Source organism: Lithobates pipiens, unplaced genomic scaffold, assembly GCF_037356315.1.
Source record: "Lithobates pipiens isolate NorthernLeopardFrog02 unplaced genomic scaffold, aLitPip1_a1.2 Scaffold_22, whole genome shotgun sequence".
Taxonomy (NCBI): Eukaryota; Metazoa; Chordata; class Amphibia; order Anura; family Ranidae; genus Lithobates; species Lithobates pipiens.
In genome coordinates this window covers 94,231,609-94,250,680 of record NW_027507784.1, presented here as the reverse complement: position 1 = coordinate 94,250,680, position 19,072 = coordinate 94,231,609, and the positions used below count along the sequence as shown (strand labels likewise).

The window sequence follows — 19,072 nt, the reverse complement described above, 5'->3', positions numbered from 1 at the left end:
CACCAGTGAGAACCAGGCCTAATGCTGAACACTAGGAATTCAGCCACTTTGCAAATAATGAAGGCATACTCATGGTGTGCCTGCACATTTTAAAAAAAGTGGCTGAATTGCTATAGTTCAGCTTTAATGTTTGTGTAATAGTGAGTTTTCCATTTGAATGTGTATTACCTATGCTATTATACTGTACCCAACATTATACCAATTATCCAGGCAATATTAATACATAGACCAGCTTATTTAAGCACATGCCAGAACTGCCAATCCTGATCTGGAACTGGTTCTAAATGATCCTGCCAGTTATCAATTTTCCCTACATTAAAGACCTAGAATACAAGTATAGTACCAGATATTGGTTACTGTCGACCTTAAAAACATTGATAATTTTGTTGTTGTTTGTGTTTAATCATTTTAAGTGGGCTGTTTTAGCTCAGGCAGCAATAAAACCTTGGTAAATGCAGTAAGGCAATGAAAAATAATGTTATTGGAAAGAACACACTGCTGACAAGAGCAAGAAGGGTGCTGCTCACCCCTATAAATCAGAAAAATAAAACAAATTCCCCCACCAACGGGATTTTTAGGCAGCAATAAACAATAAGCGTAGCATACTATATAAAAAAGATTACTTTATTGTGTGGTAAAAACATGAGCTTCACCCAGGTATTTAAAATAAAAGAATATAAATAGAACCAAGCTTGTACATACAAAAATTACAATGACAATTGGGCATACACTAAGCAGACCTAACTATAAATATACTGTATAAGATTAGTAACAGCAAAAATAAATTTATAGTTCTAACGCGTTTCAACCACTAGGGTCTTCTTCAGAGATAGTCTGTTGATAGAGAGACAAGATACAACTTAATAAATCTATCGAATAGGATTAGTATTAAACATATTCTAGATTTGTTAGTGTAGTTACCCAGTATGGTATTGCCGAGAGGTTCATACAAATTATAGTGCTTAATGGTGGAGTTTACCCAGGTTCATGCTTAGACGTCCTTCACAAGTTAAGAAAGATATATGGTCCATACATCTCGCCACAGGATCCAGCAGTGGGGTGAGGGTCGGAAGCCCAGAGGCGCGGCTCACGAGCGGTCACACGACAAAAACCCTATGCCCCACAAAGGTTGTAGGGAATAGGTGCAAACGTAGGCAGCCTGCCTGTATGGTAAGCCACGCCTGTGATGGAAATCCCAACATAATCGCAATTAGACATATATATTTTTATATTTGTTTTTTATATTCTATATTATATATATATAGACCCACATATGGGGTATGGAGATATCTTATATATGATTTGTGTGCATATAAAGGGAATATCCCCAGATATCTGTATTCACATCAAAAAAAAAAAAAAAAAAAAAAAAAAAGGGAGGGGGGGGAAAGGGGAGGGAAGGGGGGGAAAGAAAAACAAAACTCAAAAGCCAAACACGTATTAAAAAGAAGGAACAGAAACAACAAACGTAGTTGAAATCAAAAGAAAACAAACGTGAGATGACATATGGTAGGAATAGTGTGTGTGATGACAACCCGATATTGGGTGACTGGAGTGAGTGAGTGAGTGAATGATGTGCAGGTGAAGTGAGTAGTGAGGTGAGAAGTGTGGGTGTTGGTGTGATGAAAAGAATCAGAGGGATAACATATTAGGAAATCAGAGTGACAGTGGGAAGAGTGCATAGGGGTGCTAGTGACGGATAAAGATAAAAATGAAATTGCATGGAAATGCTAATGTTAAACTAGTGAGAGGTGACAAAAAAAAAAAAAAAAAAGGAAAAAACCATTCAGATGTGATAAACCATGTTTATACTGAGAGTGATAACAGTTACCTGGATAGCTGGGCTGAACAAAAGATTCCCAAAATGGAAAAGGGGAGACAGTAGCTGGGAAACTATCCCGGGAAGAGTGCCAGATACGGTCAATAACTCCTAGTCCATAGGGGCACCCCCATCTAAAAATGAATAGAATGATAAAGCGAGCTAGCTGTTAGAAAAGCTAGTTTTTCAGAAGTTTATTTAAATAAAATGGGGGCATGTCAGCCAGGTTAGCAAATAATCAAACTTACCAACCAGGGATTCAAAGATACGAGAGTCCTTGTTTGTGTACAGGAGCTGATGTTTGCTGCCAAGTGTACTGTGTTATATAGTGCCCCGGGATTGCATCACAGGCATGGCCGCCCACCCATTGGCTGGTACTGCCTATTATTGCTTGGCCGCCTAAACAGGTCGACCTCGTGTGAACGCCCCGGCGTCCCGGAAGGTCGTAAAGCGACCCCGAAACGACGTCACTTCCGACGCAAATGCACGACGTGATTGCGTCACGTCCGTCCGTACGAAGGGTCAGACGAACGTGAGGCACGTCCGGAAGTGTTCAGGGACGCCACCGACAAGGAAATACGTGTCTCCAATGGCTGGGCGGGACCAGCCCGCACCAGTCATTGTCATTTTTGTATGTACAAGCTTGGTTCTATTTATATTCTTTTATTTTAAATACCTGGGTGAAGCTCATGTTTTTACCACACAATAAAGTAATCTTTTTTATATAGTATGCTACGCTTATTGTTTATTGCTGCCTAAAAATCCCGTTGGTGGGGGAATTTGTTTTATGTAAAATAATGTGTACAACAGGTGCCCTACCCTTCTGAATTCACACCAAAAGTGATGTCAAGACTGCAGATAAGTAGACACTTCTCTGTGATATATTGTATCATTGGATGACAAATCCATTAACTTTATTTCACAATATTCTTTTAAATAAAAGCTTGGAAACTATTGTGACAGTTTCATTTTGGCAGTAAATCTTTAAGGTCAATCCCTGTACAAGGGAAAGGAGTGCAATAATCTATATTAGAATAAAATGTTTGATAATAAAAAAAAAAACAAGGTTGGTACTTTGCATATCGGTGAACTTGGTGGGGCTTCTATTTGTTACAAAAAAAGCCATTAACACCATAATTGTTTTTGGATCCATACTCTACTTGCTACAAATAAAAATACAGCAACAGATATTTGCAAAGTTACCAAACCCCAGCCATGAAGAACAAACATTATTTTCTAAAAATCATCTATTTTTGTGCAAATTTAATTGTAGGCTCTACACGATCTGCCTGCTTCCAGAACTTACTGCTTTTGATGGTCTAGATTCATATTAAACTACTTAGACCTGTAGTAGAACCTGGATTTTGAATTTGTTATTGTAGCCCATAAATACTCTTTTAATCTGCCATGAAGTAGATAGTACCAATCAGATTTTATGTTTCAATAAGTCGTTATTGAGCATGTAGAAATACAATATTAAAAAGAAGACAAATGTATGCACATGTCGATCCTGAAATAACTTGTCTTATAAGCAGAGCAGGTAAGAGGAGAACATATAACATGTGCACCAAGAGATAATATTTAACAATATGGTAACATTACATCAATATGAAACAAGTGCATATCTCAGAGCATAGGTGTGTGCAGCCTATTGCATTAGGGTGTGCACCTCATAGCTCACACACATATATTTATATACACACACTCTAATAAATACATGTAAACAAACATTTTAAAATGTATTATGACATGGACAGTGTCAGCAAAGCAGTGGAGGGTGTCAGTAGAGCAGAAGTTGGTGTCAGTAGGACAGTGGATCATGTCAGTCTGTCAAGAAGAGGACGGTGTCAGTATTGCTTTTTTTTACAGGTTTTTTTGTTTCTATTTTTTACAAGATTATCCTTTTAATTTTTTTTCCAATTTTTTTAAGGGGCCCCATTGGGTGGCTTTGGTTAAATATCAGGGGTCTAAATAGACCTCTGATGTCTCACTTTTGAGAGATAGAAAGGGACGGAGGACAGAGATTCCCCAGTATCTTTCTCTGCAGCCTCAGCTCTGTACAGTGAATGCATGGGAAATGTTCTGTGCTGAGTGGCTTCCTGTTCATTCACAAACTGAAGAAACACAGTTTATTATGCTTCGGTTATGAATGAACACAGCAGTGAACACAGCAGGTTTGATTTACTAAAATTGGAGAGTGCAAAATCTGGTGCAGCTCTGCATAGTAACCGATCAGGTTTCAGGTATTTTTGTCAAAGCTTAATTGAACAAGGTGAAGTTAGAACACTTAAACCAGATTTTGCACTCTTCAGTTTTAGTAAATTTTTCATTTTTGCTTATATGTGCAATTTTTATTTAATTTGTTAATAATTTCACACAACCCAGTATGATGGAGGAGTTAGAGTTTCTTGTGATATTTATGCCGCGTACACACAATCAAACAATCCGGTGGAAAAGTCCAGCGGACTTTACGGCGGTTTGTCCGGCAGACTAAGTCCACCGGATAGTCTGATAGTGTGTACGCGGCATTAGTTTAGCTGAGAGGAGAATATGAGCGATAATAGTTCCAGAAGATGGAGGAATAGTAGCTATACTGAGATGGAGAATGGCTAATTCAACGGTACAGTTGTAAATTCAGATATGAGTTTGAAGACCTGATTCCAATACAAGCTTAGAGGCTTACAATACCACAAAATATGAATGAGAGAAACTAAAGAGCCACAACCCCTCCAACACTGAGCAGAGTTGGTGTGGGAGTATATAGAACGTTTGTAGAATATAATATGCCATTATGTATTATTTTTAGCATTAATTGCCAGTGGTCAGCTCAAAGGGTAGGGCTATAGGCCACCCTGATAGCAGTTTGCCATGTCATGTCATGGAAAGATTGGCTCAAGTCAAGTTCTCACTAGTATGGGTCTTAAATTATCAGCAGGTGTTCATTTTTGGTAACAGAAGGAAATGCCCTTAGTTATAGGGTAAATAGGAGTCATAACATTGGTACAACTCCTAATCTGTCAGATATGTTGTTTGTAATTGTTGGTTCTGGTGCAGATGAGAAATTTGTACATAGCAATAATATTGCGATAGGAGTAGTTGGCAGGTTTCTTGTAATTCAGCAAAGGGCTTCAGTTTCCCATTTCTAATGAGATCCTGAAGTGCACAAACACCTAGTTGTATCCAAGGGGTCATTTTCAAATGAGGGATATGTAATTTCAGTTGTTCTGTGGGTATAAATATCATTGGAAGGTGGGAGTGCGTAGTACATAAAGTGGAGAATAGCCAGGCTGCCTCCATAGTAGTGTGTATTGAGGGTGGTGTGATAATGGTAGAGTATCACCAGCCAGGTCTGCGAGTAGGTAGGTTCTGAAGGAGTTGATGCTGATCAGCTCAGTTCAATTAATCTAGTGTGAATGAGCGCTTAATATGATATATAATTACAGCGCTAATATACTGTATGCAATAACACACCACTATAATATAACTAGTGTAAATTAAAACTACATCTACATATGTGCTGCACCCCCTAAAGGATAGATTCACCTTTTAAAAAAAAGTGAATTCATTATATTTTTTTTATTGGGAGCCTGGAAAGCATTACACCCATGATCAGCAGATTGTGGGTGAAATGCAGGGCTCTTGCAGACATTGGGGTTTATTTACTAAAGTTGGAGAGTGCAAAATCAGGCTCACTTTTGCACAGAGATCAACTTATAACTTCAGCTTGTTCAATTAGGCTTTGGTAATAAAACTTGAAAGCTGATTGCTTTACATGCAAAAGTGAGCCTAATTTTCCACTCTCCAACTTTAGTAAATAAACCTCTCTGTGTGTAAGCTATCTGGCCGTACATTGTATGGCCAAGCAGTCACACACTAACAGAAAGCATCAATGACCTACCACAGCACTCAACTACAAGCTAACAGCCGCAAAGGCTGAAAAGGACCTTGCCATTTTCCAGTCACAGATCTCAGTGAAAGAATGACACGCCCAGGCCACAGCCGGGGGCGGATTCTGGTAATTCCGTGTTCTTTGCAGATTGTAATAGAGTGGGGGTCAGTGTAAACAGCCCCTTGAAATCGGGTTTAACATGTTACATATGTGAACTTATTTTTAACCTATTCCCACTGAGAATACGCTTATATGCGGCCTCCTCCATATGTGCGCACATGTGTTTGTGCTGACAGCTCAGGGTCTTGTATTAACAATCGGGAGTTTGGAGGATTAGCCATCAATCTCATGACAGCTGTTATAGACAGTGATTGGCTATCACAGTCATGAGTCATTGTACATTGTTGTTTCTCCTGTATATTTTTCTTCTTGCTAGAGCAGACAATTGTAAAATAAAAAAGCGTTTGAAAAAATAAATAGATAATCAGGATAAAATAGCTAGATCAGGGTTTGCTAGGTCAGTGTCATTGCCAGGGTCAAAAACTAGGGTGAAAGGGTTAGGCCAAAGGTTAGGATCAGTGTGTTTTAGATAAGATTAACCAGTTCAGGCCCACCCTATAGCAGGACGACACCTGTGTGACGGATCATGTATATCAGTGGCGGCTGGTGAAGTTTTTGGATGAGGGGGCGCCAGACCCCGCCCACCATGACCCCGCCCACCATTTTGACCCCTCCCACTTCTCATAAAACACGCCCCTTATGTAATCGGAAAAAAAATTTGACGTGGGTTCCCCCTCCGAGAGCATACCAGGCCCTTAGGTCTGGTATGGATTCCAAGGGGAACCCCCTACGCCGAAAAAACGGCGTGGGGTTCCCCCCCAGATCCACACCAGACCCTTATCCGAGCACGCTACCCGGCCGGCCAGGAAAGGGGGTGGGGACGAGCGGGCGCCCCCCCCCCTCCTGAGCCGTACCAGGCCGCGTGCCCTCAACATGGGGGGGTGCCTTGGGGGAGGGGGGGCGTGCGGCCCCCCCACCCCAAAGCACCTTGTCCCCATGTTGATGAGGACAAGGGCCTCTTCCCGACAACCCTGGCCGTTGGTTGTCGGGGTCTGCGGGCGGGGGGCTTATCGGAATCCGGGAGCCCCCTTTAATAAGGGGGCCCCCGGATACCGGCCCCCCACCCTATGTGAATGAGTATGGGGTACAATGTACCCCTACCCATTCACCTGTGAAAAAAAGTACAAAAAAAAAACACAACACAGGGTTAAAATATTTTATTGCACAGCTCCGGGGGTCTTCCGTCTTCGGGGGTCTTCTCGCCGGACTCCTCCGCTATCTTCTTGTAGCTCTTTTACTAGCGGAGGAGTCCGGCTTTCTTCCTCGCCGCCGGCCTCTTCTCCCGACTTCGGGGGTCTTGTCCCCCTCTTCGGTTCTTCTGCCGGGCCACCGCGCCTTCTTATAGCTCTTTTACAGGCGGTGGCCCGGTCTTCTGCCGCCGCCGCCGCCCGTTCTTCTTCTTCTTCTTCTTCTTCTCCTTCTTCTCCAGGAGATGTTGCCTCGACGATCTCCCTGGCCGGAATGCCAGGGACGCGCTGTGCTGCCACTTATATAGGGACAATGGGGCGGTGTCACATGGGTTGATGTCACATGGGTTGGTCACATGGGTTGATGTCATCAACCCATGTGACCAACCCATGTGACATCAACCCATGTGACACCGCCCCATTGTCCCTATATAAGTGGCAGCACAGCGCGTCCCTGGCATTCCGGCCAGGGAGATCGTCGAGGCAACATCTCCTGGAGAAGAAGGAGAAGAAGAAGAAGAAGAAGAAGAAGAAGAAGAAGAAGAAGAAGAACGGGCGGCGGCGGCAGAAGACCGGGCCACCGCCTGTAAAAGAGCTATAAGAAGGCGCGGTGGCCCGGCAGAAGAACCGAAGAGGGGGACAAGACCCCCGAAGTCGGGAGAAGAGGCCGGCGGCGAGGAAGACAGCCGGACTCCTCCGCTAGTAAAAGAGCTACAAGAAGATAGCGGAGGAGTCCGGCGAGAAGACCCCCGAAGACGGAAGACCCCCGGAGCTGTGCAATAAAATATTTTAACCCTGTGTTGTGTTTTTTTTTTGTACTTTTTTTCACAGGTGAATGGGTAGGGGTACATTGTACCCCATACTCATTCACATAGGGTGGGGGGCCGGTATCCGGGGGCCCCCTTATTAAAGGGGGCTCCCGGATTCCGATAAGCCCCCCGCCCGCAGACCCCGACAACCAACGGCCAGGGTTGTCGGGAAGAGGCCCTTGTCCTCATCAACATGGGGACAAGGTGCTTTGGGGTGGGGGGGCCGCACGCCCCCCCTCCCCCAAGGCAACCCCCCATGTTGAGGGCACGCGGCCTGGTACGGCTCAGGAGGGGGGGGGGCGCCCGCTCGTCCCCACCCCCTTTCCTGGCCGGCCGGGTAGCGTGCTCGGATAAGGGTCTGGTGTGGATCTGGGGGGGAACCCCACGCCGTTTTTTCGGCGTAGGGGGTTCCCCTTGGAATCCATACCAAACCTAAGGGCCTGGTATGCTCTCGGAGGGGGAACCCACGTCAAATTTTTTTTCAGAAATTTGGCGTGGAGTTCCCCCTTCAGAGCTCATTCTCTGATTGGCCACGGCAAAAGTCGCCTGGCCTGGGGAAACCTTTCTGGCTGTGAAAGCTTTTTGCATTCATTCAGCTAAATGCACGAACATTCTCCACAAAGTAGAGGCTAGAAAGCCTTTATGCGGTGACTCACCTCTCACTGTCTGGCAGCTCCGCTCGGGCTAAGGAACGGAGCTGCCTACGTCACTTCCGGGTTTCGTGAAGCAGCCGAAAGCCGGAAGTGACTGCCTGTCTAAGAGTGACAATGCTCCCGCCCGTAGAATCACAGTGATTTTACGGGCGGAAGCTAGTCGGCGTTCTGCTGTGCGCCGCAAGGCGGGTTTTTAACCCGCAAATGAAGCGCCATGAATGCAATCTTGTGATTGCATGGACGTGGCGCTTCTCATAGTGCACTGTGACCGGCGCCACAGTACACTATGTTAAATGACATTTTTTTTTTTTTTTTTTTAAATGTCTTAAAGGGCCCGTTTTTTTTTTTTACTTTTTTTTTAACTTTTTTTTTTTTTTTTTTACTTTTTTTTTTTTTTACACCTAGGGAGAGGGGGGGCGGCGCCCGGGCGCCCCCTATGGGCGGGCCGCCACTGATGTATATATATATGTGATCTGATACTTTCAGAGTTCAGGGTTCAAGCTAAACAAGGTTCAAGACAGGATTATTCAATACATTGTGCAGGGAACTGTCCAGCATTCCAGGTAGCTCAGCAAGAACAGACATTGCCTGACAAAGCAGAGATTTCGGGTTCAAATCCAGGCCCTGAAACACTGCAAGAAATACTAGCACACAAAGCCCTCCAGCACAGAGCCCTCACAGCTCCCTGGCACTTCTATCTTGCCCTGGTATTCCTTCTAGGTTTGTGGGCTCTGGCTGTATGAACAGCTGGGGCCACAATGACGCCACGCCTGCACAAGCGGGAGCCCTGGCATGGAGCTTCGACGGCTTGGGTATGCCATCCCTTCAGAAAGCATGCACCGGTGGGGTCACCGGCTGCACCCTGTGTGAATATCACCTTAACAATGCAAGTTTAGGAGATATTCACTGTACCTGCAAGTAAGCCTTATTATAGGCTTACCTGTAGGTACAAGTTATAAAAGCAGACTTCAACTTTAAAGGTAGGACAAAAAGGACTTCATAATCTTTTCCCCAACTTTCTTGGCTCTATGGTCTTGAACTCTGTGTAGATAGATATCCAACGAACAAATCAACATTCTTTTTGTACCAGCCTATAAGTGTGCAGTGCTCAGGAAAGAGAAAATATGCTTTGCATAGTGCAATAGGTTTATTATTAAAAAAAAGATAGCATTGAACTAGTACTAGATGCACTTATGTCATGTGAGTGTTGCTTGCTCTGTTAACCTTGCTTTTTCATAATAAACCTATAACACTATAAGAAGCCTCTTTTCTCTTTCCTGAGCTCTTACTGTATAAGACTGGTGCAGGAACACTCTAGCAGAGGAGATTATGAAGTGCCTTTTGATATACCTTTAAACTTGTGGTCATTCTGAAGCAGTAAGCTCCTGTTTAGTATGCGGAGAGATTGCACCCAGAGCACAGCGTGACACCTGATTCATACTGATGGACTTTTGTTGAGTTTGTGATGTGTTCCTATTGACTTTCAATAGAAGTTGTCGATTTGGTGCACTTTTGAAAAACTACACCAAAGATGCAGCACACCTGCAGCATAAACAGTTACATAGGATGGGGCATCGTTTTCATATGTTTCTTTATCCTTGGAAAGGCGCATCGGTGTGAAAGGGGACAATGCATATTGTTGAATTTACTGTTAACATTGCACATAAAGGTACAAACTATTGTTTCATGTTTTCATTTGTTTGATTTACATATTTTGTTTTTTCTTGTCCAGTGTGTTTGTGTTTGTGTTTGCTGCCTATTTGTTTGTTTTTTGCCATTTATATAAGTTACACTGTACTAAATAATTTTATCTAGAATGAAGGTTTTGGCGAGCCGTGATGACTTTGTTTATATTATTGTGTCAATATGTGATGTGTAACAATAAGTTTATGCATAGCCAAAATCTTTTGTTTTAATTTTGGATTAGTGAACTATTGAACACTTTCAGGTTATTTATATGAAGTATATATATATATATATATATATATATATATATATATATGTTCTCTGTATACCACCGAGAAGGTTGGTATGGACTATTTTTTCAGCCTTACCGACTATGCAACTTCCTGTACCAGAGGCACAACATGGTGTTAGAAGAAATCTCCAAAAATGAAGGGATTTCACCTCTTAGCCCTTGTACACACGGTCGGACATTCCGACAGAAAATGTCCGATCGGACCGTGTTGTTGGATAATCCGACCGCGTGTGGGCTCCATCGGACTGTTTCCGTCTGAATATCCGATCGACAAAGTTTTAGAGCTGGGCTATAAAATTTTCCGACAACGTGATCCGATGGGAGTTTGTCCTATCGTTTGTAGAGAATTCCGATCGGACAAAGTGCCACGCATGCTCAGATCAAATTCCTAGACCAAAGCTATTGGCTAATAGCCTAAACGTAATCCCCTCGTAACGAAATAATGTCACCACGTTCTGAACAATCAGATTTTCCGACAACTTTGTCCACCCGTGTGTATGCAACACACAAATTTTGTTGTCGGAATGTCCAACCGTGTGTACAAGGGCTTAGACAACTGCCATGTCACCATTTTAAGACTTCCTCTCTATTTTTGTTCTGGGGACAACTCTCTGTTAATAGTCACAAGTAGGAAAAAAGACACTGACAGCAAGAAAAAAGCTGACAGAGAGTCTAACCCCTTTTCACTCTAATCTTACCTCTACATATGCTTTGAAGGGAAGTTGCTTCCCCATCAGATTACTGGTCTCTTTATAAGCCACAGTATGTCACAGGTATTTATTTGTACTTAGGCTTTTTAAATTAAAAAATGAATTCATGCTGCCAGGAGCTGGCTGTAAAAAATACCTTTACGTGCCTATAATCTTGCGTTTTTTCACTTGTGTTTAGGCACGTTTATGTGTAAAATATTTAGAAGCGTTTAAGCATAAACTCATTCTATTGGCTGGAATATTCATGTATTCTAGCCACGAGAAAAAATTAATTCCCATAATCACACATTTATGTGCATTTATGAATGTTTGCATTGAAAAAAATAAAATAAATTTTGCGGGAAACATGCGTCTGGGACATTTCTTCATCCACTGAACACTGCACATAAAGCACTCTAAAATGCCTGCATGTGCATATTGGTTAACATGCAGTTGCGTTCAAAGGGGTAATACAAAAAATCAATGCATCAATGCCCTTCCAGTTAAACTTTTCAGGACAGTCACAGTAAAGCTCCCATTGCTACCCTGAAAATCACGCGGTCTGCGGTCAGCAAGGGCAACAACCCATATTACTCTCAGAACAGGTACGTTTTACAGGAGAACTCCAATAAATAAATACGCATAAGGGTCTAGTTTTACAAAAGCCATTACAGGCATACCCCACTTTTAAGTACACAATGGGGTTTATTTACTAAAGCTGGAAAGTGCAAAACCAGGCTCACTTCCACATAGAAACCAATGATCTTCCAGGTTTTATTACCAAAGCTTAATTGAACAACCTGGGGTTAGAAGCTCATTGATTTCTATGCAGAAGTGAGCCTGATTTGCACTTTCCAGCTTTAGTAAATAAACCCCAATGTGTACTTAAAAGTGGGGTATGCCTGTATATGAATGTCACAAGCCTGTGTACAGCTGCAGGATTAATCCAAGTATCTTGTCTAATATGTTTATTTCACCAGCTCTATCTAGTGCCCATAATTCTGTATTTTCCTGAAATACTTCAATTGTGAGAATACCACATTTTGGTCACTAGATGGAGTTGACAATTACGGAAAATAAATATATTAGACAAAATATTTGTATGGCTCTGCAAATGCTTTTGACATTCGCACAGCAGTTTCATTTATAAATATACCCCATAATGTCAGGTTGTATGCACATATTGTTTCCTTTTCTGAGCTATAATAATGAGAATAATACATCAGAAAATAAAGGAGCCACAGATAAGAAATGTTTTCATTTGGAATTTTATCTAACTGATATTTTTGTCTGGCTTTTCTTTTTAAAAGTCTGGATGTACGCAGCCCTTAAACAAAATAATTAACCACGAGAACACCCAATGTGTCTCCTAGGCGCAGGTTTAAAGGCAATATGTATGTATGATAACAGAAAATAGTTTTAATTAAAACTTACCCCTGCCTGGAGTAAACTCAAATCGTATATCATTGAGTTCCTTTCTGGAATTTCTGCAAAACAGATCAGAGACACATTTAAAATCTAATGAGGCAAAGTATATTAAAACCCAGAATGCTTAGCAGTTTAGAGGATTTGCAGTCAGAAAAGTAAGCAGTTTCCTCCCTTATGGCATGCCTTGTGCACCTTTAATTTGTCAAATACCATATAAAGCTCTGAGACGGTTCAGGGATATTAACAGCCAAAGGTTTATGGAACAAACGGAAAGCTCATTTTTTCGAGCTGCGTTGTTATTATCTTCTTAATTAACAAAAAGCAAAAGACTGCTTGCAAGTTACATTTTTATTTCACTGGAGAAGCACCGAGGTGCACTCGGTCAAAATGCTCTTCTCGGAAAGAGCAGAGTAGGCCATTCTAATTAAGATAATTTTACTGCGCAATACTACTTTAGAGCTACAAACTTGTATACAACGTTGTAAAAAAATATTGTTCCCAATATAATACTTCTCTTGCAAGGTAAGAAAGCTCTCTAAAGAATTTAACTTATTGGATGAAATTGATTTGAAAGCATAGTACAGACTATATCTGTTTTAGGCTGGGTTCACACTGCTGCGATGCGGGAACGCTGCAAATCCACTGCGGGTTCCCGCATAGCATGCCTCCCGGCTGCAGTTCACACTGCCCAATGCGAACTTCTGGGAGTGTCAGTGAAAAGTTAATGACACCTCCAGATCAGTTCGCATATCGCAGTGCGATCTGCAAACTCGGACAGGAATCAGATCGCATGGTGTGAACACCCATGCGATCCGATTCTGCTGCGGACCAAAAAAAGGGTCCTGTACGAATTTGGGCCAGATGCGATGCGAATTCAGCCATACTATCTGTATGGCTGGAATCGCATCGCACAGAGATTGCATGTGATTTGCACTGCAGTGCGGTGCGAATCACATCCGATCATGGACATCGCAGCAGTGTGAATCAAGCCTTAGACAGCTTTGAAGACACCGGTGTTGATTTTCTAAAGGCAACTAGGGTGTTCACTATGCAAGGGGATTTTTCTCAGAGCTTAGTTAATGTGGTACAATTTCACTTAGCAAAGAATACCAAATAAGGTTTCTAGAAACAAAAAATTGCATTTTTGCTCACACATGATTGGATGATGGAAGTCTGCAGACCCTTACCACATTCACTAAGCTCTGGAGAAAATTCCCTTGCAAAATGAAAAGTCTATTTGCCTTTAGTAAATCAAACCCATCTACTGTATATACACAGTATATAAAGCATCAAGAGTGCACATACTTGTCCGCAAGCAGGCAGGCAGAATTGAATATTAGCATCCTAATCTTTCTTAGTTTCTGTTTTTTACATTTCTTTAACAAATTGGTATGATGGCGTGGCTCTGTGTCCAGGTATTATAATATGTTATGTTGTGCAACAGGCTCAAAGCTGGGACATTTGAAACGATGTGCTGATATTGACTCATTGAGCCTTGATGAGCTTTCATTGTTTGCTATTCTTATTGGCCAGTTGTGTTTTAGTCTAGTGAGGCTACAATGGTGCTAACCATTGCTGATAACTACTGTACTAAGCCATGTGCCATTCTTCTTTTGAACTGTATGATGCAATGCTGAAATACTTAATAGAACATTTTAATGAGAAAAAAAAATAGATATATGAGGACCTGCCATATTAGCAAAAGGGTGTAGAAAAAGCCATTTGAGATGGTGAGCGTAAAGGCCCCTCCTTTACCCTTCCAATATTCTAAGACCTCCTACAGATAGACCAGACCATCCTAAGGAAGTTTTGGCTAAGACACGGTTCTGATTTACCTAAACTGGAGAGTACAAAATCTGGTGCAACTGTGCATGGTAGCCAATCAGCTTTTAACATCAGCTTGTTTAGTTAAGCTTTGTCATAAAAACCTGGAAGGTTTCTATGCAGACCTGTACTCTTCAGTTTTAGTAAATCAACCCCACTGAGAAAGTCTCAGGAAGAGAATGCAAATGCAGTGCTTGTAAGGGTGCTGAATAATAAATGGTGAGACCAAAGGCAGGGCACATAAAAATGAGGCTGCACTTGAATGCATCAAATACAAAATATGCCATGTGAGTGGGCAGAAACGTTGGCTAGGTGGCACCATGGCATGGCAGGAAGACATGCAAAGGTACACAGCAACAATAAACATTAAAGGTAATGCTAATCGGTAAAATTGATAAATACATAATACCAGAATCTCTGGGCTCCTAACAGCAGGTAGACATTCAGGCCCTGCCAAAGGGTAGGATCTTTGTTCAGACAGAACTGATGACAGACTTACTCTAAAATTTGATCAAACCCACATAACCTGCCCCCCATGGCTTAGCTCAGGTATGAGCAGCTAAATGATGCCCAAAGAACAGAGTAGAATGTAGGGGAGTGGGGGTGGAAATGAGATTAGGTTGTACGGGGCATAAGTCTGAAACACTCCAAGTTCATTCCAAGTATTCATCTTGTAAAGTTGAGGAAAGATGAAAAATAGCTCATCACTCATAGGGGGTTATTTACTAAAGGCAAATCCACTTTGCACAGCACTTTAGCTTGCACATGACTGGATGATAAAATCAGCAGAGCTTCCACTCATTTCAGATCTGCCCCTTAGATTTAGAGTGACCGCACTTACAAGTGCACTTGCAGTGCAAAGTGGATTTACCTTTTGTAAATAACCCCCATAGTGTTATCTCACTGCTATTGCTATCTTAATGTATTGATGTTGATGTAAATTATCTGGTTCCTGGGAAGGCAGCTTCTACACCCTAGAGGATTTCCAGTCTCCTTGGCTTGTAAAATAACAAACACAGAATTTGCTACACCACTGCTAAGAGGCCCAGATACAACTTTATTTAATGTAAAGTCAGGGGGGGCAATAAGAAAAGTATCTAATGTGTTTTGGGGGTCCAAGTACACCCCCTTCATCGGGGTTTGATTGACGAAAATTTAAATAGATTAGAAGTGAACTGGACCTTAAGTGTTATTTTTATTTTAGTGTTTATTTTTACCAAAACCAGATACTGACAAATGCTTTCAATCACACTGGAAAAAAATAACACAGAAGATCCAGTTTCATTCTTCTCTATTCACATTGTTCTCAACCAAGCCCTGGTGGGAGGGGAGGGGGTGTTCTTGGGCCCCCCCAAAATGCAATGGCTCCTTTTTAAATTGTTCCAGTGACTTATTGGAATGAGCTCCTAATTTTCATTTTTGTTTCATCTTGTAAAGAGGATGGTTGCACAGATCAGAATCATATGAAAAGTGCCTGCATTACTGCTTGGAAGGGGTGTGAAAAGGTTCCAGGTTTGGATGCAAAGGTTTAGTTACAGCAGATCTAACACCAGATATATGTTAGGTTTCATGTTCCATGGACTGCAAGCATTGTATCAATTTAAAGCGTTTGTTAACCCAAAAAAATAAAAAATAAAATGGATCCTGCTCCTTTAAAGCATTTTGTACAGCACAGTGCTTGTGCTGTGTAATTTGCCCCCCTGTAACATCTAAAAAACCTGGCTGATCCAGACAGTTTCTCCTCTTCCCTATTTAAACAGACCACAGTAATCATGAATGCTGAGCCCTGACATCGTTGTCTGTTTACGTGCCACTGTCATTCGCAGACTGCTCTCCTGTGTCTGTCTCCTCTGTGCTTCCCTCCCCTGTGTGTCACCTAGTGACAGTGCCACCCCATCCCCCTCCTGCTGCAGGAATAACTAATATATTGGCATACTATCTATTTTGTCTCGTAATACAGTTCCCCAGTTGTCTCTGTGTTTTATTAAAAAAATTCTTGCTTTACTGTATCTCACGGCGGCTCCCATTGATCCCATGACCGGCCTGTTTCCTCTCTCCTCTCCTTCTCGCGTCCTGATAACGTCAGCGGGGAAATCTCAGCCCCACCCGCTGCTTCTGTCAAATGGGCAGAGAGGATACATGGCTGGAGCCACGGTGAAATATGGTAAAGGAGGAATTTTTTAAGAAAACACAGAGACAGCGGGGCACTCTAATAGGAGGCAAAACGGATTATGTAAATATGTGAAGGTGGGTTAACAATCACTTTAACAGTTGCAGGTGGCAGTCCCTCTGAAGTCTTTCAGCCTGTGTTCTCTCTGTGTAAAGTACATCAGATTAGTCTCTGCTTACCTAGCAACCTAATTACCAGGGCACTATACAGAGTGAAATGACCCTCTAAATGTGTCCTCCTGCCTGCAGCAAACTGATTATGCTGTTCTCTCAAGATGCTCTTCTTAGGCAGCCTATACATTATGCATTTTTTTAGAAAATGCCTCGACATCAAATGTGTGGATGGGGGAATCCCTGCTGCTGTGGTATTGTATTCTGACAGGAGGGAGACTTCCCCACTGTCAGAACCAAATGATCAGAGTTGTCGGCTATAGCTAGTGGCACTGATCGTTTGGATAAAAAACAGACAAGCTGGTTGTACACAATGCGATCGATAGATAGATGGCAGGAGATCTGGGAGCAGGCAGACAAGCACAAATGGAAAATGAAGTCAGGGTCGGTGCACAGGAAGTAGAACACTGAATACATGAGCCACTTGGCAAACAGGAGCTCAGAGAACTAGGAAGTTGCTCAGGCAACGCAGGCTGCACTGACCATGTTTTATATCGGGAAGCAAACTAGGAGGCCCGAATTGACAGAAGGGACGGAAATAAAAACCCACAGTATAGCAGGTGACACCCATAGGTGAGCAAAGAAGCTAAACAACGCATGTAAAAAGAATCAGAGGTCTAGCAGAACCACTGCAGCAAGGAGGTAAGAATACACAGGCAGGAAACTGCAGGTTAAACCATGACAAACTTTCAGTGCCTTAGGTTTAAGTTTATTTGTACTCAAAAACACAAATGTTACAAAGTTACATAGTTGATAAGGTTGAACAAAGACACACGGCCCATCCAGTTCAATTTAAGTAATGTAATATATTGCAGCTTCCCAGTCCTTACATGTAGTCTCTACATTACATTTAATTTTTTAGACTTACAAAATTTTCAGCAGGTACAAAATACCTGTTGATCTTGCAATATCATCACTGTCGGTGGGTTAAAAGTATTCTTATCTTTCTTGTATAAACTCCTAGTCCCATCAATCTATCATGTAATAGAGATGAACAAAGACATGTTGGAGGTGCAGCCTCTGTGACTCCCTCTATAATTACAGTGTAGAAATAAATGTAGACATTAAAGTGGAGTTCAGCCTGAAAAAAAAAAGGGTGTTTGGGGTCGTTATGTTGGAATACTGCCCTGCGGCCCAGTCTCCAAAGGGAGGGGATCATGCTCTGCTTCAATATGTCACAGTACATGTTGGCATTCATGGTTCCCTCAATGAACTGTAGCTCCCCAGTGCTGGCAGCACTCATGTAGCCCCAGACCATGACACTCCCACCACTATGCTTGACTGTAGGCACACTTGTCTTTGTACTCCTCACCTGGTTGCCACGACACATGCATGACACCATCTGAACCAAATAAGTTTATCTTGGTCTCATAAGACCACAGGACATGGTTCCAGTAATCCGTGTCCTTAGTCTGCTTGTCTTCAGCAATCTGTTTGCGGGCTTTCTTGTGCATCAGCTTTAGAAGAGGCTTCCTACTGGGATGACAGCCATGCAGACCAATTTGATGCAGTGTGCGGCGCATGGTCTGAGCACTGCCAGGCTGACCCACCATCCCTTCAACTTCTGCAGCAATGCTGGCAGCACTCATATGTCTATTTTCCAAAGACAAACTCCGAATATGACGCTGAGCACATGCACTCAACTTCTTTGGTCGACCATGGCGAGGCCAGTTCTGAGTGAAACCTGTTCTATTAAACTGCTGTATGGTCTTGGCACCGTGCTGCAGCTCAGTTTCAGGGTCTACGCATTAGACATACTTGGACATTCCAACATGACAATGATCCAAAACACAAGGCCAAGTCGACCTGTCATTGGCTACAGCAGAATAAAGTGAAGGTTCTGGAGTGGCCATCTCAGTCTCCTGACCTCAATATCATTGAGCCACTCTGGGGAGATCTTAAACATGCAGTTCACGCAAGCCCAAGAATTTACAGGAACTGGAGCAGTGCATAAGGGTGCACGGGCGCCTGCCCCTCTTTCCAGCCACCCCCTCTATGACCAATGGATAGATCCATGCATAGCATGAATTTATCCATGGCCGCTGCTGCCACCCCCTATTCAGGCACCTGGCCCCTTTTCAGTTGCCTGATTTACAGCGGAGCGGGGTGTTTTTGAAGCACCTGATTAGAGTCAAAGGCTCTAATAGGGATCAAAAAAGGGGATCTGTGACACCCAGGTGTGTTAGAACAGCGAATGAATATTCACTTTCCTAACACTGAACTGCCTCTCCACCAATCAGATGCTCCGGTCTGTTACCCGTCACCTGGCTGAAATGACAGGCACTGTGATTGGATGCCTATCAAGAGAAGGACGGGAGGGGATGCATGGAGGACAC

At 42.6% G+C, this 19,072-nt stretch overlaps 1 protein-coding gene across 3 annotated transcripts in view; it reads right to left on the bottom strand.

Moving 5' to 3' along the window:
* STK39 (serine/threonine kinase 39) overlaps nt 1-19,072 on the bottom strand; it is a 531,280-nt gene that overhangs the window by 144,553 nt on the left and 367,655 nt on the right. For all 3 annotated transcript variants that reach the window (XM_077447911.1, XM_077447912.1, XM_077447913.1), the window contains one exon: nt 12,579-12,631. In XM_077447911.1, the coding sequence (XP_077304037.1) occupies nt 12,579-12,631 (53 nt within the window). The remainder of the gene's footprint in view (nt 1-12,578; nt 12,632-19,072) is intronic.